The sequence below is a fragment of the Nicotiana sylvestris genome, chromosome 3 (genome assembly GCF_000393655.2).
Source record: "Nicotiana sylvestris chromosome 3, ASM39365v2, whole genome shotgun sequence".
NCBI lineage: Eukaryota > Viridiplantae > Streptophyta > Magnoliopsida > Solanales > Solanaceae > Nicotiana > Nicotiana sylvestris.
Genome location: NC_091059.1, coordinates 220,563,394 through 220,587,513, shown reverse-complemented (window position 1 = coordinate 220,587,513; position 24,120 = coordinate 220,563,394). Strand labels below are relative to the sequence as shown.

The 24,120-nt window shown below is 39.2% G+C and overlaps 1 protein-coding gene across 2 annotated transcripts; it reads right to left on the bottom strand.

Annotated features, from left to right (window-relative positions):
• Positions 1-388: 388 nt before the first annotated feature.
• On the bottom strand, positions 389-11,050 carry LOC104210388 (uncharacterized). Of its 2 annotated transcripts, none has more exons than XM_009759286.2 (6): positions 10,312-11,050; positions 9,676-9,776; positions 8,984-9,081; positions 7,694-7,899; positions 6,676-6,723; positions 389-871 (listed from the first exon to the last, which is right to left on the bottom strand). In XM_009759286.2, exons 1-5 carry the CDS (start codon positions 10,679-10,681, stop codon positions 6,680-6,682), a joined length of 819 nt encoding a protein of 272 aa, XP_009757588.1. In that variant the 5' UTR covers positions 10,682-11,050; the 3' UTR covers positions 389-871; positions 6,676-6,679. The 2 variants fall into 2 exon arrangements, with proteins under 2 accessions (XP_009757588.1, XP_009757589.1); XM_009759287.2 differs by having other exon boundaries at positions 389-878; positions 10,312-10,790.
• Between the last annotated feature and the right edge of the window lie 13,070 nt (positions 11,051-24,120).

Sequence of the window (24,120 nt, the reverse complement as noted above, 5' to 3'; positions counted from 1 at the left end):
TTTGGTTGGGTTGGGCAATTACCCATTTATTGACCTAACCCATCTTGACCCATCCAAATTCAGTCCAACCCGCCCATTTGCCCCCCTAATTATCATAGTAATTTTAGATATACGCTAGATGAAGTGAAGTGTAACATGAATTCTAGCATAGAACGCTTCAGACAGTAGTAGCAAATGAGAGCTAATACATTATCCATAATAGCGACCTTGTAACGCCAAGACACCTAGGCAATACCTTAAAATTTGCTATATTACCTGGCATAAGCATGTTGTCTAACGGTTAAGTTTGCCTAATGAATGTTTTCAACAATAGGATTGCAGTTCTCACTTCTCAGCATTTTTGCATTGAATATGACCCTGAAGCCATTCTTATCCGTTGAGAAGCAACTGATGAACAAAAGCTACATTTAGAGTACATTCCACGAACTCGAGAAAGGAAAGATAGCGCAGCATTTGAAACGCAATATACAGCCTGAACTTACAACTATGTTTACTATGTCGAGAAACTGATGTAGAACGAAAAGCAGCCAGTACTAGAGCTAAATAAAAGGTGAATGGTACGGCCACTAAATGAATTTCAACTTTACACCTTAGAAATGAACATCATTATATATCGACTGTCCTCCTCGGCCACATACCTTATCTTCTGCAACTCCAGCGAAAATAAAAGTTGAAAAAGAAAGAAAAGGGATGAAGAAATGGACAAGATGAAAGAGCTGAGGAAGGTGGCAAGTATTTGAGTATTTGTCTATTTCATATGAGCTGGATTATCGTGCATTACCCATATGAGTACATACAGGTGTATTTCACCCACAACTTCTCCGAGCAGCAAGCAGCCAATGTATGGTCTAGTTTCCAATATTTCACCTTCCTGCAGGCTTCACAAAAAGTTAGCAAAATCTATCAAATCGCGGGCGCTAACCTAGAACTAGCACCAATACCATAACATTTTGACTCGAGCTGAACTATTCAGATCATACTTTGTTAAACTACTCTTAAAAGTTGTCACGAAATAGGGAATAACTACAAGTGAGATCTATTACTTGAAGCATGGAACATGGGTATTTAACATCATACTTCAATTTGATATGACATACATAATGCACAAAGTACAATCCATTCATGGAGCTGGAGAAACATTCAGCGGTAGCAAGAACATAGCAGCAACCCACTGTTGATGTTTGGCAAAATGCCAAAGTCCCACATTGGTTGGGAGTTAAGTTTGGGGGGATTTTTCCCCTATAAAAGAAGGCCTAATGTTTAGGATTGAAACACACCTCTCATTTGCCTTCTCATCTGTTTAAGGCATTTGTATCTTCTCTCTTTAGTATTATTTCACTTGTATTTTGGAGTGGAATAAAATATTTGGTTGTGTCCGAGGAGTAGGCAGAATTAGCCGAACCTCGTAAATTCTGGTGTTCCCTTTATTATTGCTTTATTGTCTTATTTATTATTTGGTGGCTGTCATAATTTTTGGTATAGTAGTTGTGACTTATTCACACTCTATACATTTGGCTTCCGCAACAATTGGTATCAGAGCCAAGGTACTGTCTAAGTATGCTCTGTGGTTGCAGCATAGTCTGATCTTCCACATCAGAAAAGATTTATCTTGGTAACTGAGTCAAGGTTCTGTCTGAGTATGCTCTGTGGTTGCAGCTTAGTCTGATCTTCCACACCAGAAAGGAAATAATCTTGATTTGTGTCGTCAGCTATTAAATAATATTTGTGTCAAAGATGGGAGACAATAAACAAGAAGAATCTACATCAAGTGTCAACAATACGTCATCATTGGCATCTTCGCTTATGACAAGAATTGTGTCAAATGCGAAATTTGCGGTCGAAATATTTGACGGGTCCGGACATTTTGGGATGTGGCAAGGCGAGGTTCTAGATGTCCTTTTTCAACAAGGGCTAGATCTGGCCATTGAAGAAAAGAAACCAGATGTTATTGGAGAAGAAGATTGGAGAATTATCAACCGTGTTGCTTGCGGTACCATTCGATCCTACCTTGCTAGAGAGCAGAAATATCCATACACAAAGGAAACTTCTGCAAGTAAATTATGGAAAGCACTGGAGGATAAATTTTTGAAGAAAAACAGTCAAAATAAATTGTACATGAAGAAGAGACTGTTTCACTTCACCTATGTTCCTGGTACCACGATGAATGAACATATCACCAGTTTCAATAAGTTGGTTACAGATTTGCAAAATATGGATACAACTTATGATGATGGTGACTTGGCCTTGATGTTGTTGGCGTCACTTCCTGATGAGTACGAGCACCTTGAAACTACTCTACTCCATGGAAATGACGAAGTTTCTCTCAGAGAAGTTTGTTCGGCTTTGTACAGCTATGAACAAAGAAAGCGAGAAAAACAGAAGGGCGGAGAAGGAGAAACACTATTTGTGAGGGGTCGTCCTCAAAATCAAACGAGGACAAAGAAGGGAAGATCCAAGTCAAGATCCAGACCCAGCAAAGATGAATGTGCCTTTTGTCGAGAAAAAGGGCACTGGAAGAAAGACTGTCCGAAGTTGAAGAATAAGGCCAAACATAACAATGGAAAGGCCATTATGGATTCAAATGTAGCTGATTGTGATGATTCAGACTTCTCATTAGTTACAACAGAGTCATCAACATCTTCAGACATATGGTTGATGGACTCGGCTTGTAGCTATCATATGTGTCCCAACAGGGACTGGTTCGTGGAATTTCAAGAAGGAGAATATGGAGTCGTCCACACAGCGGATAACAGCCCTCTTACCTCATATGGCATTGGTTCAATACGATTAAGGAACCATGATGGAATGATCAGAACATTGATAGATGTTCGATATGTACCGGATTTGAAGAAGAATCTCATCTCTGTGGGAGCCCTAGAATCAAAAGGGTTCAAAATCATTGCAGAAAATGGAGTGATGAGAGTATGCTCCGGTGCACTAGTGGTAATGAAGGCTAATCGGAAGAATAATAATATGTACCGCTATCGTGGCAGTACAGTTATTGGGACAGCGACAGTGACATCCAGTGACGACAAAGAGGCAGAAGCAACCAAGCTATGGCACATGCGCTTGGGACATGCTGGAGGAAAATCCTTGAAAACTCTATCAGATCAAGGATTGTTAAAAGGAGTAAAGGCTTGCAACTTGGAGTTTTGTGAGCATTGTGTCAAAGGGAAACAGACAAGGGTTAAATTTGGTACAGCGATCCATAATACTAAAGGCATTTTGGATTATGTACACTCTGATGTTTGGGGTCCTTCCAAAACACCTTCATTGGGTGGGAAGCACTATTTTGTAACCTTTGTTGATGATTTTTCTCGAAGAGTGTGGGTGTATACAATGAAAAACAAAGATGAAGTGCTGGGAATTTTTCTCAAATGGAAGACGATGGTGGAGAATCAAACAGGCAGGAGGATCAAGTGTATTCGCACAGACAATGGAGGTGAATACAAAAATGATCATTTCAATAAGGTCTGTGAAAATGATGGCATCGTCCGACACTTCACTGTTAGACATACACCACAACAGAATGGAGTGGCAGAACGTATGAACCGGACCTTGCTGGAGAAGGTACGGTGTATGTTGTCCAATGCTGGCTTGGGCAAAGAATTTTGGGCTGAGGCAATTACATATGCATGCCACCTCATTAATCGTCTACCATCTGCTGCTATTGATGGCAAAACACCATTTGAAAAATGGTACGGAAAACCTGCTGTAGATTATAACTCTTTGCACGTGTTTGGCTCAACTGCATATTATCATGTGACGGAGTCAAAATTGGATCCAAGGGCAAAGAAGGCTATTTTTATGGGAATTACTTCTGGAGTCAAAGGATATCGCTTATGGTGCCCTATGACAAAGAAAGTAATATTCAGCAGAGATGTTACCTTTGATGAATTTGCTATGGTAAATAAGGTAACAGAAGATACCAAACAAAATGAAGGTGCTTCTAAGCAGGTGGAGTTTGAGGGAAAATTTATTTTTCCTACACAAGAAGCAGAGGAGGAAACAAATGAAGATTACCCTCTGGAAGGAGAGCCAGTAGAGGAGATTCCAACTCAGGAATCTCAACAACAACTTGAATCAATAGCAACCAGCAGGCCAAAAAGAACAATAACGAAACCTGTTCGTCTCATAGAGACGGTTGCTTGTGCAACCTCAATTGTAGCTGATGATGTTCCTACTACTTATAAAGACGCTGTTCAAAGTTCAGAAGAAGATAAGTGGAGGATTGCCATGAATGATGAGATACAGTCCCTTCATCAGAATCATACATGGAGATTGGCCAATCTCCCGAAGGGAAAGAAAGCAATTGGGTGCAAATGGGTATTTGCAAAGAAGGAAGGATTTCCTAACCAAGTAGATGTTCGCTACAAAGCAAGATTGGTGGCCAAAGGATATGCTCAAAAGGAGGGAATTGATTACAATGAAGTGTTTTCTCCAGTTGTAAAACATTCCTCCATTAGAATTATGTTGGCTTTGGTAGCACAATTGGATTTGGAACTAGTTCAGATGGATGTAAAAACTGCGTTTTTACATGGAAACTTGGAGGAGGAAATCTACATGACTCAGCCAGAAGGATTCAAAGTTGCTGGAAAAGAAAATATGGTGTGCAAACTTGAAAAATCGTTGTACGGATTGAAACAATCTTCTAGACAATGGTACAAGCGATTTGACGAGTTTATGTTGCGGCAAGGGTACAAGAGAAGCAAATACGATCATTGTGTGTATTTGCACAAGCTTAAAGATGGTTCCTTTGTATATCTTCTCCTATATGTTGATGATATGTTGATAGCTTCCAAGAATTCGGAAGAAATTGATAAGTTGAAGATTCAACTGAAGAAGGAGTTCGAGATGAAGGATTTGGGTGAGGCAAAGAAAATTCTTGGCATGGAGATAATTAGAGATAGACGTTCAAAGAAACTCTGTTTATCTCAAAAGGAATATTTGAAGAGAGTACTTCAACGTTTTGGCATAGATGACAAGACTAAGCCAGTTAGTACTCCACTTGCTTCCCATTTTAAGCTAAGTACTACTATGTCGCCAATGGATGAAGCTGAACGAGAGTATATGTCAAAGGTACCATACGCAAATGCTGTTGGTAGCTTGATGTATGCAATGGTTTGCACAAGGCCTGACATTTCACAAGCTGTTGGAGTTATTAGCAGATATATGCACAATCCAGGGAAGGAGCATTGGCAAGCTGTGAAGTGGATTCTACGGTATATTCATAATACTGTAGATGTCGGGTTAGTTTTTGAGCAGGAAGACAATCAGTTTGTAGTTGGATATTGTGACTCAGATTTTGCGGGTGATATGGACAAACGAAGATCAACTACTGGTTATGTGTTTACTTTTGCAAAGGCACCAGTTAGTTGGAAGTCTACTTTGCAGTCAACAGTTGCTTTGTCTACAACAGAGGCAGAGTACATGGCTATTACAGATGCTGTGAAAGAGGCAATTTGGCTTCAAGGATTGCTAAAGGAGCTTGGTGTTGAACAAAAAGGTATCACAATTTTTTGTGATAGTCAAAGTGCTATTCAATTAGCGAAGAACCAAGTTTATCATGCAAGGACGAAGCACATTGATGTTCGGTATCATTTCGTACGAGAAATCATAGAAGAAGGTGGAGTCACGGTGAAGAAAATTCATACTACAGAGAATCCTGCTGATATGCTGACAAAGGTGGTGACTGCGGTCAAGTTTCAACATTGTTTGGATTTGATCAACATTGTTGAACACTGAAGATTGAAGATGAAGACACAACCAAAATTTGTTATTGAGAGAGAATTGAAAATGTGGAATTTTGCCAAGGTGGAGATTTGTTGAAGTTTGGCAAAATGCCAAAGTCCCACATTGGTTGGGAGTTAAGTTTGGGGGGATTTTTCCCCTATAAAAGAAGGCCTAATGTTTAGGATTGAAACACACCTCTCATTTGCCTTCTCATCTGTTTAAGGCATTTGTATCTTCTCTCTTTAGTATTATTTCACTTGTATTTTGGAGTGGAATAAAATATTTGGTTGTGTCCGAGGAGTAGGCAGAATTAGCCGAACCTCGTAAATTCTGGTGTTCCCTTTATTATTGCTTTATTGTCTTATTTATTATTTGGTGGCTGTCATAATTTTTGGTATAGTAGTTGTGACTTATTCACACTCTATACATTTGGCTTCCGCAACACCCACAAGTTCCAACACTGGAGCATCTCTTGCCGCCCCGTTGCCCAACCCTCTCCCCCTCCCTCTCCCTCTGAGGAAAGGAAACCTCATAAAGACAAACGAATGAAATTTCCACCATATACATTGTACTTGGGATGTTCAAATATGTTACATATTGAAAGAGTCCTCTCATTTAAAAAGTGGAACATATGCATCATGACATGGTTCCCATAACTATTCCAGAAAGTCAAAATTTTGACTTAATTATGGTTTCAGCATTTTCTGAGATAGGAGATATACAGATATCTGACTGGTATAATACTGATTTATAGCGATGACAAACCCGTGCTTACCTCTCTATACAACAACAACAACAACAACAACAACGACCCAGTGTATGCCCACAAGTGGGGTCTGGGGAGAGTGAGATGTATGCAGCCTTACCCCTACCCTGGACAGGCTGAGAGACTGTTTCCAATAGACTCTCGGCTAAAGAAAAAAAATAAAAGACCGTGCTTACCTATCTATATCATGTCAAAATCATCATCAGAAGCATCGTCCCTATCATCTGAAAAAAGGAACAGATTGTCAGTGCATCTCGATTATTCTCCTTCAATCTGAAGACAATAGCAGCAACACAAAGGTATATCTACAAATGACCCCGTATTTTCTATCTTGAAGAAAAACCAAAGACTTTGGGAATGAAAAGAAAGGGCAAAAAGAAACAATTAAAATAAAAAAGAAACACGTAAAAACAGAAAAGCTGATGCTTTAACCAGTTTAGACAACTGATAACTTGAAAGATAGGCTTGGCGAATGAGGACTCACTAAGCTTTGACCATCTGATTATTCTTCGAGACCAAAAACAGAAACTTCTTATTGGTGGTAATCAGATCATAAATATTTAGCTTCTGAGAGATAAAATGGAGATGTCTCATGTGACCACTTGTAATATGCAGACCTATTGGTAACTTTGTAAGCCATTAGGTCAATGCTGCTTGGAGAACAAAAGGCAAATGACTGAAAGGGAAAATACATAAGACCAATTGTTGATGCAAGACAAGCAACCATGTGTACAGTACCATTTATGGCTACGTGAAGACCATAGACTAGATGATAGCAAGGAAAGATGATAATTTGGATTTCAGCACGTAAAAATAGTTGTTCTATAGCTTTGTACCATATGTTGTACATTATCAAGGGTTAGCATCTGATTGTGGCGACAATTCTTGACAGGATTGGGCAAATGGATTGTCCACCAATTAAAATAACTGAAATAGACTAACAGGGTTATGAACGACTCAAATCGTTAATACTTTTTTTAGTAAGTCAATGATCTACAGTACAGTAAAGGAAGAGTATAAAGGAATGAAGCTGGCATGTGTGTTTCTCATTTTTTTTCCCCCTTTCTTTAATGGGAGAAGGCAGAGATCAAAGGAAAGAATGATGATAAACTGTATCTTTAATGATCTTCACAAATAAATTAGATACTCTTCCTTACACCAGGTGACAAAAATGTGAGATGGTAAATAGAGTACCTGGCCCTTCATCGCTGTCCTCTCCGAGAAGAAAAACGTCCAAATCCTGGTCAGCAGTTGATGATGCTGCCTTCTTGTTTGTCTGGGTTGTTGCCCTGGTCACTGGTGTAGAAGTTGTTTCAGCTGATGAAATATCCTTTGCCTCCTCGACTTTTGCCTTCTCGGCAGATCTCATTTTCACTTCGTCCATGTATTTCTTTTCATACCTACACCAAATATAGTTGATTAATAATGAAGCTAACTGCCAGAGAAAAATCTAACAAAAGCATTTTCCAACTATTTGTGTTTGTACTGGTAAAATGTAGGGTTGGTTTAAATTAGGAACAGTGAATCAAATGCTCTCAACCAGTAGAATATGTACCTAACTACCCAAAAAATTTGCCAAAGACCTCCAACAGCTACTTATTTAAGTGCCTAGTCTTATGTCATCCTTTTTAAAGATGCTATAGTTCCTCCAAATTTAAAGCAACAAGATCTGCAATGATGGATTAGCATAACCAGTCCCCCACAGCAGTAAAGGAGATAAGGTTGATCCCTGGATTCATGAATGAATTTTAGAATAAAGTTGGATTTCATTTTCGTGGCTCTGGTGCGTTGAAAGTCCTAATTTTTTCCAAAGTCATTGTTGATGATTCCTTTTCATTAGAATTTAATCAGAGAATGAGGAAGGTCCTGTTATACATTGAGTAGCAACAATTTTAGAATTGTGCATCTTAAGCTCAAGGTAACGAAATGTTTGAAAAGTGAATAGACTCATCATCAATGACTGAATAGTGAGCGGAATATATTGATCATTCCTAGAATTTAATTTCACTGAGATCAGCATGTTCGTCGCTATAATTACTGCTATCTTCTTACGAACTTTCGTATTTCATCGTTGAAGTATCAGGAAGGATCAGCACACGCAAATAGTGATCAATTTTATGAAGCTGAGAAGAAATATGTATTAGCTCAGCACACAATTTGACAGTCCCATAGGAGTGAGAATGACCAGAAACCTGTAATCTTCAAATGACCGGCCCAGTACATATCTCCATTTCGAAGATTAAAGGTCTCACAATGGCTTTATTCTATATATTCTTAATACATTATCAAAAGCCTCATCTTATACTCCGATATTACGGCTTTCTTATACAGAAGTCTTTACCCAAATTACAGAAGAACCATAAAATTATATAATTTAATAGCGTGCATGTTATTGCAATATATTCCAACGATACAGAATAAGCAACACATTCAGCTTGGTGTAAGCCAGGAAGAAGAGATTATTATTTCCTGGAAGATACTTACGGTGCGACATGACTGTTAACTAGAATGAAGTAGATTCTCCAGAACTTTCTCTCTCTCATTATGCGTGGGCATATCTCATACCTCAACTTTGAGATTTCCTGCATACACACACATAAAAGAAAAGAAAACGAACATGTAAATGCTCGTAGTTGTAGTAACTGCAAAATTTATCTTTATCAAAGATACCATAATTCTCAACAGCTTGACCCCTGTCAACTATTCCTCATCAAAAAGGTTATAATGGAAAAAACAGAAAGAGAGCTATAAACTATTCAAACCAGTATATAAACTCTTCCAATGTGCAGGTCACTGAAACATGGTAGCCCTGAAAAGAATTTCTTTTTTTCTTAAAAGGGCGTAGCCCTCAGCACAACTGTTGAAAATGATTTTTTTTCTTAAAAGGGAGTAGCCCTCCACACAATTTTTGAAAAGGAGTTTTTTCTTAAAGGCATAGTCCTCAACACAATTATGATCTACAGTGACATAACAAGCCAGTTTAGCACTAAGGACCACAAAAATATGAGTCCAACACTAGGTGAGTTTTAAACTCAACAGAACATAAGAGAAGTGGCAGTCAAGATGCCTTGAGATTTAGGCTCGATTGAGGATGGGAGTAAGCAATATAAGAGACTAGAAATATTTTCTATAATGATTTTGACCAGGTAATGACAATGAAAGATTGAGATGCATACCTTGACAGATGAAAGAACAAGTTTTGCATGTGTTTCCTGAAATTCTGTAAGATCATGCCGAACGTTTGAGATTGTAGGAGTATCATACATCTCTGACTCATCTGCATATCAAGAGAGATTTCATTTAAGCATGTCTCTCCTCACGATAGGCGACTCAAGCAATTGAAAGAAGGAACACGTGATTTAAGCATGGAATGACTTCAGAAATCTAAAGGAAATGCCATTGGTAGCAAATTCAGTAGCATCTTCATTATATTCGGATTGCTTCACAGAATCCCAGCTGACCAGCTCATGAAAAGCTTCCCTGAGCTTCATAAAATACCTAATGTGTCTTGTAGAGTTACAATAATCCCAGTCCCTCACAAGTTTCTGTAGCCCCCCCACCCCCCGACAACCCACCCACCACAAATTCATGAGCTTATAAAAATATAGCTAGCAATAGAGAGACTGTTCCATCTGATTTGTTGCAAGTTGCAGATTAAGCACAATAAATTGAATAAACTTCCAATCAAAATAACAATTTTCCAAATAAAAAATGTACTACAATTTCATTGTCTCGTTTTCAGAGTTGTTGTTTAACTTTAACTTGTTAGCAATGCATGCATTAAAGAGAGGGAGAAAGAGCAGAGCAAGTACCTTGAAGTGGAAATTCGCGGAATGTGTTCATACTGATGCCCTTAACAAACTCTCTCAACTCATCAGTAACTCCGAACTTTTCGTGTTCAGCAACCGAAGGAGCAGCCAAAGCAATTTGAGGGGAAGATGAGTAGTCGACGAGGCTAGAGACGGCAGCTGCAGCAGGAAATTGAAGCTTGATCTGGTCGGCGCGTCTGGAAGCTTCCGCAACAATCTCCTTGGAACGCTTGGAAGCCTCAGAAACGACGTCGGATAACTTGGAAGAACCCATGCTGAGCACCTGTGAACGCTTAACGGCTTCATTAGTGAACTCCTGTGATCGCTTTGCAGCTTCCTCCGCGAAGCTCCGTGCTGTTTGCCACAAATCCATGAAAGCCCTTTCTACGCTTACAAAGGCCTAATCGGGAGTACGAAGCGTGAAATCCAATTATTCTAATTTTTGGGATTATGTGAGAATTGCGCCTTTCATGCACGGTAAGTCGTAGATCTGGCAAGGCCCGTGGACTAAGCGACAGTGAGCGTGTAGTTGATACACCTTAGCTTGTCTTCATCCCATATTTTTTTTTAACAAAAAGCGGTGCTTGCTCAAAAATCTGCATTGTATAATTTCCTTCAAAAAGCTCCTGGTTTTGCTAGCTGATTCGCTAATCTATTTTGTTCTATGTACGCATGGCTAACTATTGGATCATGTAGCTTCCACAGTAGATGTCTGCAATCAGTCAATAGATTAGCGTATATTAAATTTTTAGCATGTAGCGACATTATTACCTTCTTAATATCAATCTCAACGTGAAGTGGTATTAGGTTGTGTAGTACAGCCAATGTAAGTCCATGTAATAATGCATATATTTCTGTGGCAATAGTCGATTGACAAGGTATGTTACCCGAGAAACCTAGAATCCAGTTCCCATTGTGATCTCTAATTATTCCTCCAATGCCATTGGATTCTGACGAGTGTGCCACATCAGTATTTAGCTTATATATGTTAGGTTTTGGTGGTATCCATTTTAGGGGAACCCTAACACATCATTGTATTTTATGTTGTGAAGCAACTAGTTAACAAAATTCAGTGGCTTGCTGGGTAGTAAATTGAATGTTAATAGATTTATGCATGCCTTCATGAACATTCTTGTTTCTGGTGATCCAAATGTTCCACAAACTTAAAGGTAAATAAGTACGTGGATTAATATTGTATGGTAATTTATGGCCTTTGTAATTAAGTAAAGAAGTAGCCATTCTTGTGGTGTAGTGAAATTAAGCATACTATTTATATATCATCCCATACCCAGTTCATTCCAGTAATTTTTCGCATTAACACAAGTTAGAAACAGATGACTTAAAGATTCGTTTGCTTCATGACAGTACACACATTCCGCGTTAGTAATAATGTTGAGATGTTGCAGAAATTGAAATGTTGGTAGCCTATTATGATTAAGTAACCAAATGAAATATTTAATTTTGGGATATACAAGTAGGTCTCATATCCACTTGAAATAAAATATTGTATTGTGGTCATCAGTGGCTTGATTTTCCAAGGCTTTGTACATTGATTTAACCGTAAATTTTCCATCAGTTGTTAAAGCCCAATAAATACAATCACCTTTTTTATTGTAAGTGAAAATGTAAGGATTCATTATAAGATTTTTTATGTCATCTGTAAGTTCAAAAGACAACTTGTTCTAATTCCAAGTATTGGAATTATAGATTGACTCAATCTTTAGTTTTTGATGTGTCAAAGGCAAAGGCCCGCTTATTAATGAACGAACAGTAAGCCTAGCCTTTACCCACGCGTCGTCCAAAAATTAATGTGTACACCTGCTCCAATTTGCCATTGTAATCATAGTTGACAATATTGCTAACCTTTTAGTATGTTACGCTAGGTTGTGGAGTGATTGCTAGAAGATGATAAATGTATGAGTTTATTGATTAATACTTTTGCCCAAAGGTTTTGGGGTGAATTGAAGACTCTCCATGCTAGGTGTCACACCCATTTTTTTTACCAAAACATCACTTAACTCTCTTAAAAGATTTAGCAAAGCTTGAAAAGGGTTTTCCAATTTTTGAAAGTGACAAAAGTTGTGTTCAAAAGGAAGTATCTCAGAGTCGCCACTTGACATTTGATTTCGGTGTGTCAGGTCACCGTTTTTCCAAAAATAATAATTTTCCTTTCAAAACACTTTGAACTCTTAAACTAAGTCTATAGAGGGTTCATTTGACTCGGGGAGAAGGTGTTAGGCACTCCCCAAGTCCCGTGAAAGTCACAGTTGCGCACTCGATCAAGTTGGCTTTTAAGACATTCAAACTGAGGTAATAACACACAAGAAGAAAATAAACAATCAAAAGAGGCTCGAGGTCGTCCCCACCTAAAGGAAAGAAAATAAAAGGAAGAAAAAGTAAAATTCCAAATTATCCTACGCTATTTCTTCTACGATGTTCACCATAGCCTCCAATTACAGAATACTACGAGGCATATCCCGGATAAAAATATATATACGAATCCTTCGGGGCATTCCCCGGATAAATTTAACTAAGGGAACGACCTCTCACCTCGAATAAGATAAAAGAGAAAAACCTAAAGTTTGCCTACCCGAGTGTGGACGGCCTAAGCATGCTACTAGCAATCCAAACAAATAAAGTAAAATAATTAACAAGATAAATTCAAAAAAAAAATTCTTGATGTCCACCCCACATTTAGAACAACGAAAATACTAATTTTCTTTACTTATGCATGGATCGTAACTAAACAGAAAACAGAATAGACTATATAAACTATATAAAAACAGAAAAGGCCTACAATTCATAACTAGCATGGGTCGTAACTAAAAACAGAGCCTTAGTGCACTATTTTTTTTTTAAAAAAATAACCTTGGTAATAGACTAATAACTCAACAATCACAAGAATCCATAATCATTAAACTGACGAGAGCTGAAACATTACGCATACCATCTAAACAAATATACGTATAATCTCAAACGCATACGCATCAGCCGGATTCAATTCATCAAAATAATTATAAGAGCACACATAATTAAAGAAGAGATGAGTAAGAAATGGACCTTTTATTGATGAACAAAGCTCAAAATTGCAAATCAATCGGGTTAAGCAAAGCAACAATTCATAGACCGAAACATCGAAATTACAAACCGAAACCTCGAATCGACACCGGAAAGCTCGAAACCCAAATCGATCTCAGTCAAATTCCATCGAATTCCAAATCAAAAATCGGAAGCAGAAACCCAATCCTCTATGTTTATTTGATTATCTTTGATACAATATCAAATTGAATATCTTTGAATTAGCAAATTGCAGCTCCAATTGAAGAAGGAAAAACAAATATGTGTAGGATTTAACTTTTCAGTAGACGTGTGAAAGTTTGGAAAATTCAGAGAAGGAATGGTTCGGTTCTTCCAGTTTTAGAATTCCGCCATTTTTCTTTTTTTAGTTCAAGCCTAGGAACTAAAAAACTTGGGTTAGAGTTTCTATAATTGGGTATTTTATATGAAGGTGGGAAGGGATGATGGTCATTGGATTAGAAGGAAATAGATGACTAGGATTAAATCTTGCACATAAATGGGCTAATGGATTGGAAAGAATGGGCTAAGGATAATTGGGTTTAAGTTAAAAGAAATGGATTCACACCTTTGGGCCAACAAATTTTCTTGTTGGACAAAGACAAACTCAAAAATCCTACCAAAATATTAATTAAATTTAGTTAAGTAAATAAACAAAATTTTAAAATGAAATTATTTTTTTGTATTTTTAAATGTTATAACAATAAAGTAAAAAGTAAAGAAAATAGGCTAAAGGCATGATAAAATTAAGATACCATGAATAAAAATATACTAATTGATCTTAAATTAAAGATAAAAATATAGAAAAGCGATAAACACGATAAATAAAACTATTTATGTTTTTTTTTTATTTATGTCTTAGGATTAAAAGTAAAAAGATTAAAATTATATTAAAATAAACTCAAGTAAATATTTTAAAAATATTAAAATACTAAAACTAACTTTAAAGTTTGCTCGGGTCAAATACGTGCTTACAGCTGCCCCTCTTTGCTTGGAAACACGAAGAGTTTTCGGAGCAAAGAACAATAAGCAACGTAATGGATTTATGACCGGACGCTTAATCAAAAGAAAATAAAGGTGGCTAAAAAGATTGTGATCGGGCCCTGGTATTTGAGCTGTCTACATATCCTTGGCTATAAAGGAATCAGGTCACGTGTAGTTCAGAAGTGAATGAGGTGATGGAGTATACTGAGGTGGAGAGCCGGTTGAGGTACCGTCGAGGTTCCGGTTCGCGGTTCCTGTCATTACATCGAAAATAAAAGAAAAACTTACAGCAAAAGTAAAAGGAAAATACAAGATCCTATCTACTTCTTGTCTTGAATCTTCCGTGAATCTCTACTTGATCTTCAATATGCAACAGAAAAAATGGACTCTGTTCTTCAGGCGGGCTCCTGATGCTTCTTGAATTTGCGAATTGAAGTAACTCTGAAATGAATTCCCTCGTTCTCCATGTGGGTGCCTGATTTCCAAAACATGAATTGTATTCCCTCGTTATCCAAGTGGGCGTCTGATTACTAACAATTGGAATTGTATCCCCTCGCTATCCATGTGGGCGCCTGATTGCTAAAACTTGAAATTGTATTCCCTCGTTATCCAGGTGGGCGCCTGATTGCGAAAACTTGAAACTGTATTCCCTCGTTATCCAGGTGGGCGCCTGATTGCTAAAACTTGAACTGTATTCCCTCGTTATCCAGGTGGGTGCCTGATTGCCAAAAACTTAAATTGTATTCCCCCATTATCCAGGTGGGCGCCTAATTGTTAAAACTTGAAACTGTATTCCCTCATTATCCAGGTGGGCGCTTGATTGCTAAAACTTGAAACTGTATTCCCTCGTTATCCAGGTGGGTGCCTGATTGCTAAAACTTGAAACTGTATTCCCTCGTTATCCAGGTGGGCGCCTGATTGCTAAAACTTGAAACTGTATTCCCTCGTTATCCAGGTGGGCGCCTGATTGCTAAAACTTGAAACCTTCCCTCGTTATCCAGGTGGGCGCATGATTGCTAAAACTTGAAATTGTATTCCCTCGTTATCCAGGTAGGCGCCTGATTGCTAAAACTTGAAACTGTATTCCCTCGTTATCCATATGGGTGCCTGATTACCAACAACTTGAATTGTATTCCCTCGTTATCCAGGCGGGTGCTTGATTGCCAGAAACTTGAATTGTATTCCCTCGTTATCCAGGTGGGCGCATGATTAAAAAAACTTGAATCTGTACTCCCTCGTTGTCCAGGCGGGTGCCTGATACCAAAAACTTGAAACTGTATTCCCTCGTTATTCAGGTGGGCGCCTGATTGCTAAAACTTGAAACTATATTCCCTCATTATCCAGATGGGTGCCTGATTACCAACAACTTGAATTGTATTCCCTCGTTATCCATGTGGGCGCCTGATTGCCAGAAACTTGAATTGTATTCCCTCGTTATCCAGGTGGGCGCCTGATTACCAAAACTTGACTCTTTACTCCCTCGTTGTCCAGGCGGGTGCCTGATACCAAAAACTTGAAACTGTATTCCCTCGTTATTCTGGTGGGCGCCTGATTACTATAAAACAATCAAAATAAAAGAAATTTTTCTGCCCCAATTTGGGATCTGGGCATATTTGTGAGTGTTAATCGGATCATGTTACCTACAGAGCTCTAAGAATTTAAAAGCTAAATCTCATTATCCAGGAGGGCCCTGAAAACTTCGAATTAAATCTCATCTTAAGAGTGATAACTTTAAAGCTAAATTATATTTTCTAAAGGGAGAACTTACGCTGAAACTTAAAACTAAATCTCATTATCCAGGAGGGTCCTGAAAATTAAAAAAAAACTAAATCCCATTATCCAAGAGGGTCCTGAAAATTTTAAATTAAATTCCATTATCCAGGAGGGTCCTAAGAACTTTTAAAAATAAATGTCATTATCTAGGATGGTCCTAAAAACTTTTAAAATTAAATCTCACTATCTAGGAGGGTCCTGAAAACTTAAAAACTAAATCTCATTATTCAGGAGGGTCCTGAGAACTGAGAATGAACTTACCTGAGCCATGCTCTCATCTTGGAAGATTCTGAACAGAATTTCTTGCTCCCTGAACCATGCTTTTCTATGGGAGGTCTTTGTGGATTAAAAAAATTTATTGCCCCTGTTTCAGACAAATAAAATTTTGTTAGTTTGAAAACGTGGTGGTTAGTTGTGGCATCATTGCTGAGTGTCTGCTTCCGCCACTGCCATGCTTTATTCTGATTAGCTGCTTCGGGCTAGCAAAGAGTTGTTTGACCTTTTGATTGGAACTAGACCACAAAACCTCTGCATGACCTGAATCTCTCACACTCACTTGTTGCATTGTGTTTTCACTTTGAAAGTTTGCTGAATCTTTGTATTTTCTCAAAATTCAAGATTCACTTGATTTCCTGAACCCCAGTTATCACCATACTGCTTATTCTAAATTAAGTCAATTTGATGTGCCTGGCTGGACTCCGCTTTGTGCATTTTAAAAGCTGGTAGTAGGCTTTGAAATCCTTTCCTGCTTGTTCAACAAGGGCTGACTCGAAAGAGACCCATAAAGATAGACTCAAAGAGCAAAGTGAAATGATTTTTGACAAAAGGAACAAAGGAAAATTTTGAACATAGATGACTATATGAAGAAGAATGAGAAAAAGAAGACTTATTTGAGGGAAGCAACCAGCTCCAGTGATTATGACATGCATTTCGGACTGATCAGCCTAATCCGTCCAACCAATCATATTTTCAGTTCATGTCATGTCTACTTTAAAACCGGGCTTTCACTGATCCAATTTCTCTGTAAAGTCATGAGCCTCATTCGACTTGTAGCACCCTGAAGAGTTTTCACCAACAAGCCTCTCTCATTTGTTCATCCCTCAACTCAATATCGCCTTACGGTGCCCGTGAGGGTTTTCACCAATAAGACTCTCTTATTTTAAATTTTCTCAGCTCACCATCGCCTTACGATGCCCGTGAGGGTTTTCACCAATAAGACTCTCTCATTTTAAATTTTCTCTCTTATGCCCATGAACAAAGTGTTACCCATGATGTAAATCATACCTCTATCTCGCTTGACCTGGCATCCTCAAAGATTGATCGGAAGGTCTTTCTTTGGACCGTAATGTAGGCTTTTGGACAGGGTTAGACAGAAAAGGTGGCATGAAGGCTCAAAATAATTTAAGATGAAAAGGGTTCAAAATTTCAACTTTTGGAATCAGATCTTTTGCAAAACCAAAACTTCTGCCCGAGTTTCTTTGGGTCTGGGGAATTTTGGATTTTATTTTGATGGGACCGAACCGTAAGGCTGCCTACGTATCCTTAAAAGGAATCAGGTCGAACGTAGTTCAAAAGAAAATTATTTGTTTTTGTTTCCCTTTTTCTTTTCTTTTCTTTTCTTTTTCTTCTTTCTTTTTTTCTTCTTCTTCTTTTCCTTCTTTTCTTCCTTTTTTTTTCTTTTCTTTTTCCTTCTTTTTCGTTTTTCTTATTTTCACTCATTCATCATCATTTTTTTTCATTCTCTATTTCTACTACTAATTCCAAAAGAGGGGTATGAAAGAAAATAAATAAAGCTCAAAAGGGGTAACAAAGGATGAAAGTGTTTGGGTAGCGGAACAAAATGCCTTCGTCATTTCAACTTTGAACATGCCAAGTACAAAATACAACTAAAGGTAAGCAAAGAAATCATACATAGTACCTCTTAACTGCATCAGAATTGATAGTCATATCTACACATTTGCCTTCTATGTCTGTTAAACACAAAGCACCATTGGGCAACACTCTTGTCACAACGAATGCCCCCTGCCAGTTTGGGGCGAACTTGCCTTTGGCTTCCGCCTGATGAGGAAGGATGCACTTCAATACCATCTAGCCCACTTCGAATTTTCGGGGACGCACCTTTTATTGTATGCTCTTGCCATTCTCTTCTGATATAATTGACCATGACATACTGCAGCCAATCTTTTCTCATTAATCAAACTCAACTGCTCGAGCCGGGTTTTGACCCACTCATCATCATCAATTTCAGCTTCTACAACGATCTGAAGGGATGGAATCTCAACTTTTGCAGGTATAACTGCCTTAGTTCCATATACCAACGAATAAGGAGTTGTACCTACTGAAGTGCGAACAGTAGTGTGATAACCCAGTAAGGCAAAAGGCAACTTTTCATGCCATTGCCTAGAATCTTGCACCATCTTACGAAGTATCTTCTTTATGTTCTTGTTAGCAGCCTCAACAGCTCCATTTGCCTTGGGGCGATACGGAGTGGAGTTTCGATGCATGATCTTGAACTGTTGGCATACATTTTTTATCAAATAGTTGTTGAGATTAGCAGCACCGTCTGTGATGATCACCTTGGGAATTCTGAACCGACAAATGATATTCGAATGAACAAAATCCACCATTGCCTTCTTGGTCACGGACTTGAAAGTTACAGTTTCAACCCACTTGGTAAAACAATCAATGGCCACCAGAATAAACCTATGCCCGTTTGACGTTGCCGGCTCAATTGGTCCAATAACATCCATGCCCCAAGCAACAAAGGCCAAGGTGCAGACATTGTGTGTAACTCAGATGGGGGAGTGTGAATCAAATCACCGTGTACCTGACATTGATGACACTTGCGAACAAAACTGATACATCTCGTTCCATGGTGAGCCAATAATAACCTGCTCGAAGTATCTTCATTGCCAAGACATACCCGTTCATATGCGGCCCGCAAACTCCAGAATGCACTTCGGCCATGATAGTTGAAGCTTCTTTAGCATCTATGCACCTCAACAGTCCTAAATCCGGAGTCCTTTTGTACAAGATTCCTCCACTCAAGAAAAATCCACTAGCCAGACGTCGAATGGTTCTCTTTTGGTCACCTATAGCATGTACTGGATATACCCCCGACTTGATGTATTCCTTGATATCGTGGAACCAAGGTTCGCCATCGATTTTCTCTTCCACCATATTATAATAAGCATGTTGATCATGAACTTGGATATGCACGAGGTCGACATAAGCCTTGTCCGGATGGTGTAACATTGACGCCAGAGTAGCCAAGGCATCAGCAATCTCATTATGAATCCTGGGAATATGTCTAAATTCAACTAACCTGAATCGTTGACAAAGATCATGCAGGCACTGTCGGTACGGTATGAGCTTCAAATCTCGAGTCTCCCATTCTCCTTGAATCTGGTGAACCAACAAATCTGAATCTCCTAGAACAAGTATTTCCTGGACTCCCATGTCTATAGCTAAACTCAAACCCAGAATGCATGCTTCGTACTCAGCCATGTTGTTGGTGCAATAAAATCGAAGCTGGGATGTTACAGGGTAGTGTTGCCCTGTTTCAGAGATAAGTATAGCCCCTATTCCGACCCTTTTCATATTAGCAGCTCCATCAAAGAAGAGTTTCCAACCTGGCTTTTCATCATGGTCAACCTCGTTAACACATATGACCTCTTCATCAGGAAAATAAGTCTCCAGTGGCTCATATTCATCATCCACCGAATTCTCGGCCAAGTGGTCGGCCAAGGCTTGGGCTTTCATCGCGGTCCGAGTCATATAGATGATGTCAAACTCTGTAAGTAAAATCTGTCACTTTGCAAGTCTTCCCATCGGCATAGGCTTCTTAAAGATATACTTTAGAGGATCCATGCGATAAATGAGGTAAGTAGTCTAGGACGACAGATAATGCTTCAACTTTTGTGCCACCCAAGTTAGGGCGCAACATGTCCTCTCAAGCAGAGTGTACTTAACCTCATAGGGAGTGAACTTCTTTCTGAGATAATAGATTGCTTGCTCCTTCTTTCCCGTGATGTCATGTTGACCTAATACACAGCCAAAAGAATTATCCAAGACTGTCAAATAGAGAATTAAAGGTCTTCTAGGCTCTGGTGGGACCAGCACAGGTGGATTCGACAAGTACCTCTTGATCTTATCAAATGCTTCTCGACACTCGTCAGTCCACTTGACTACAACATTCTTCTTCAACAGCTTAAAGATGGGCTCACAGGTTGTCGTGAGTTGAGCAATAAATCTGCTGATGTAATTTAACCTTCCAAGTAGGCTCATCACCTCTGTTTTGTTCTTTGGTGGCGGTAACTCTTGAATGGCTTTGATCTTCGACGGATCCAACTCAATACCGCGTCTACTGACCACAAATCCTAGCAGTTTCCTAGAGGGGACACCAAATGCACATTTTGTTGGATTGAGCTTGAGGTTGTACCTGCAGAGCCTTTGGAAAAACTTCCTTAAGTCCCTGACATGGTCAGACTGCTTCTTTGACTTTATGATCACATCATCTACATAAACCTCAATCTCCTTGTGTATCATGTCATGAAATATGGTGGCCATCGCCCTCATATATGTTGCCCCAACATTCTTCAGACCGAATGGCATTACCCGGTAGCAATATGTCCCCCATGGCGTGATGAACGCTGTCTTTTCTGCATCTTCCTCATCCATCAAGATCTGGTGATATCCCGCATAACAATCTACAAAAGATCCAATCTCATGCTTGGCACAATTATCGATCAGAATGTGAATGTTCGGCAATGGAAAATCATCCTTTGGGCTTGGTTTGTTAAGATCACGGTAATTAATACATACCCTGGTCTTACCATCTTTCTTTGGTACTGGCACAATATTGGCTAACCAAGTGAGATATCGAGTAACCCGAATGACCTTTGCAGTAAGCTGCTTTGTGATTTCTTCTTTGATCTTCACACTCATATCAGTCTTGAACTTTCGCAACTTTTGCTTAACATGAGGGAATGCTGGATCAGTTGGCAATTTATGAACTACCAGATCAGTGCTCAGGCCCCGCATATCGTCAATTGACCATGCAAAGACATCTTTGTACTCAAACAATGTTTTGATTATTTCATTCTTAACGTGCGGTTCTAAATGCACACTTATCTTGGTTTCCCTAACATCATCATGGTCCCCTAAATTGATTGCTTCAGTTTCACTCAAATTAGGCTTTGGTTTTTCTTCAAATTGTTTTAGCTCTTTACTGATTTCCTCAAATGTTGTTTCTTCATCATATTCTACTTCTTGGATTGTTATTTCAGGATTAGATTGGCTTTTAAGATTCGGCTAAAAATTCTTCATGCATGTCATGTCACTGCAACCAGCATAAAAGGAACTATACAAAAGAAAAAGAACAAAATAAAACATTATTAAGAATAACGGAAAACGGGAAATTGCATTTCATTGAAAAATAAAAAGATAGAAGGGTTTGAACATCAAAACAAGCAAAAACTAAAAATCTGGATTACAGCCCTGGAATAAGCCAGATAACAGAAAGGAAAACAAAGCAAACTACCAAAACTCATTCCTGGTGGGGAGAGGAGTAGCTTCCCAATTGCTAAGCTTCACGTTTGGGCCAACAAGCTGCACATCTGCTTTACTAGAGCCTTCACCAACTTCTACCATATTGACCTCTTCGAACAGACTTTGGAACCTCTTGATCAGCTCTTTATCAACATTGACAATAGGTTTTGGGGTTGAGGAGGTTGGAGGTTTTTCGGCCCCTGGCTTGACAAAAGACTTGGAGATGTGTGGGACGGGCTTGGGGAGTGACCATACCTTCTGTTTCAGATTTTTAACCCTTTTCACATCCTTTTCTAGGGGCATGAATCCCAAACCAAACATACCAGGATTCCCACTGGGACACACTGGATGCACAATACCCTGCAGGGATGAGCCCAAACCCTTTCCCGGCACAAAATCATTCTTCAACATTTCATTCACAACCATGACAGATGCGGAGGATAGCTTAGGACCCGGAATGCATTTTCCTTCAGGAATTTTCTTAACAGACACTGTTTCGAAAGTCTGATAGACCCAAGGTCCCTTATCATCTTCAGCTTCTATGAACGGAACAATTGTATCATTACAAGCTGACAAGTCCTTGTCACCGTGCACAGCTATTTCCTGCCTGTCCTATTCAAACTTTACCATTTGGTGCAGAGAAGACGGGACTGCCTTAGCAGCATATATCTAGGGCCTGCCCAACAATAGATTGTAGGAGACAACCATATCTAACACTTGGAATTCCATGGTAAACTCAAAAGGCCCTATCGACAATTCGAGCATTATATCTCCAACAGAATCTTTACCTCCCCCGTCAAAGCCTCGAACACACGCACTGTTCAAATGGATTCTTTCGGTGCCAATCTTCATTTTTTTCAGAGTAGTCAGGGGACAAATATTCGCACTAAAGCCATTATCAACCAAAACCCTTGAGACAACAGAATCTTCATACTTCACCGTGAGATAAAGAGCTTGGTTGTGTTTTGTACCCTCCATAGGAAGTTCATCGTTCGAGAAAGTGATCCTATTTGCTTCAAAGATCTTGCGAGCTATCTTTTCCAAGTGGTTCACTGTGATCTTATTAGGAACATGTGCCTCATTCAAAATCTTCATCAAGACCCTGCGATGTTCATCTGAATGTATCAACAAAGACAAAAGAGAAATCTGAGCTGGTGTTTTCCTTAACTGCTCCACAATGGAATAATCCTACATTTTCATCCTTTTCAGGAACTCCTCAGCCTCTTCCTCGGTAACAGATTTCTTTACTGGCATTTGGCTATCCTTGAATGGCTTGGCTTTCCTTAATTCTTCTGGGGTGAAACATCTCCAGAACGAGTCAATCCTCCAGTTTCATTAACTTCTTCCTTTATTTCTTTTCCTTTGTATGTCACTATCACTTGTTTATAATTCCACAGAACAGCCTTGGCATCCACCACTGGCAGCTGGGTTACTGGTTTAATGATGATAGGGGTAATAAGAGCCCCCTTCACAACTATGATAGGCTTACTTGGAATCCCTGGTACTACCACTTTTGAACTTTCCGGACTTGCCCCAACATCTTTTGACAGCCCTTTCACAACCAACACTGGTGGTTTCAAATTGAGCGAGCTCAGCTTTTTTGTCGCCCCTTCAATTGTCAAGGGCTTTATTTTGGTAGAGTTTGGAGCTTTAACCAAATTACTTTCACTAGCCTGAATCATCATGATGGACTTAGAAGACTTCTTGGGCTCCCCATCCTTGTGAACTATTTCAATCATATGTGTCTCTTTATGGGCTGGCAAAGGGTTTTGGTTGATGTTTGGCGTGTCTGGGCTTTGGACTACAATTTGGTTTGTATCAATGAGCTCCTGGATTTCCCTTTTCAAATGCCAGCACTTCTCTATGTCATGCCCTGGAGCATCAGAACATTAGGCGGCCTCAGGGAATAATCGAGGTTCTTTGGAGGAGGATTTGGTATCTTTGACTCAATCGGCCTCAAGACGTCCAGCTACCTTAACCTTTGAAACAGACTAGCATAGGACTCTCCAAGCGGGGTAAAAGTTTGTTTTCGCTATTGCCTCTCTCTTCTATACTCTGGCGAACCATTGGGGTTTTGGTAGGGTTGTGGGGGTGGATAGGTATTTTGTGGAGCTGAGTAGATATTCTGCGGAGCTGGAGCATGCCATTGGGGGTAAGGAGGGGGTTGAGCATATGACTGTACATGGTGAACAAGGTATTGGGATGGCCTGGCTGAGTATTGGGGGTTTTGCAGGGAAAAGTAATGTTGAGGTGGATTATATGAAGCTTGGGTGTAGGTTTGAGGTCGGAGTCGAGGATGGGTGTATTGATGAGGTGAATACCTCTGTCCATGCTATGATCCGGAGACAACCATAGCGACATCTTCCTTCTTCTTCTTGCCTAGCAAACTTCCGGTACCACTCTGGATTGCCTAGGTGGTTGCTTTTATAG

Bases quoted from the DNA above. Each gene is read 5' to 3' on its own strand.
- LOC104210388 (XM_009759286.2), bottom strand. From the start codon at position 10,681: ATGGATTTGTGGCAAACAGCACGGAGCTTCGCGGAGGAAGCTGCAAAG. The intron at 9,777-10,311 runs GTACTTGCTCTG...CTTGATATGCAG, and splicing joins CCGCGAATTTCCACTTCAAG to ATGAGTCAGAGATGTATGAT. The intron at 6,724-7,693 runs GTACTCTATTTA...TCCTTTTTTCAG, and splicing joins GGACAGCGATGAAGGGCCAG to ATGATAGGGACGATGCTTCT.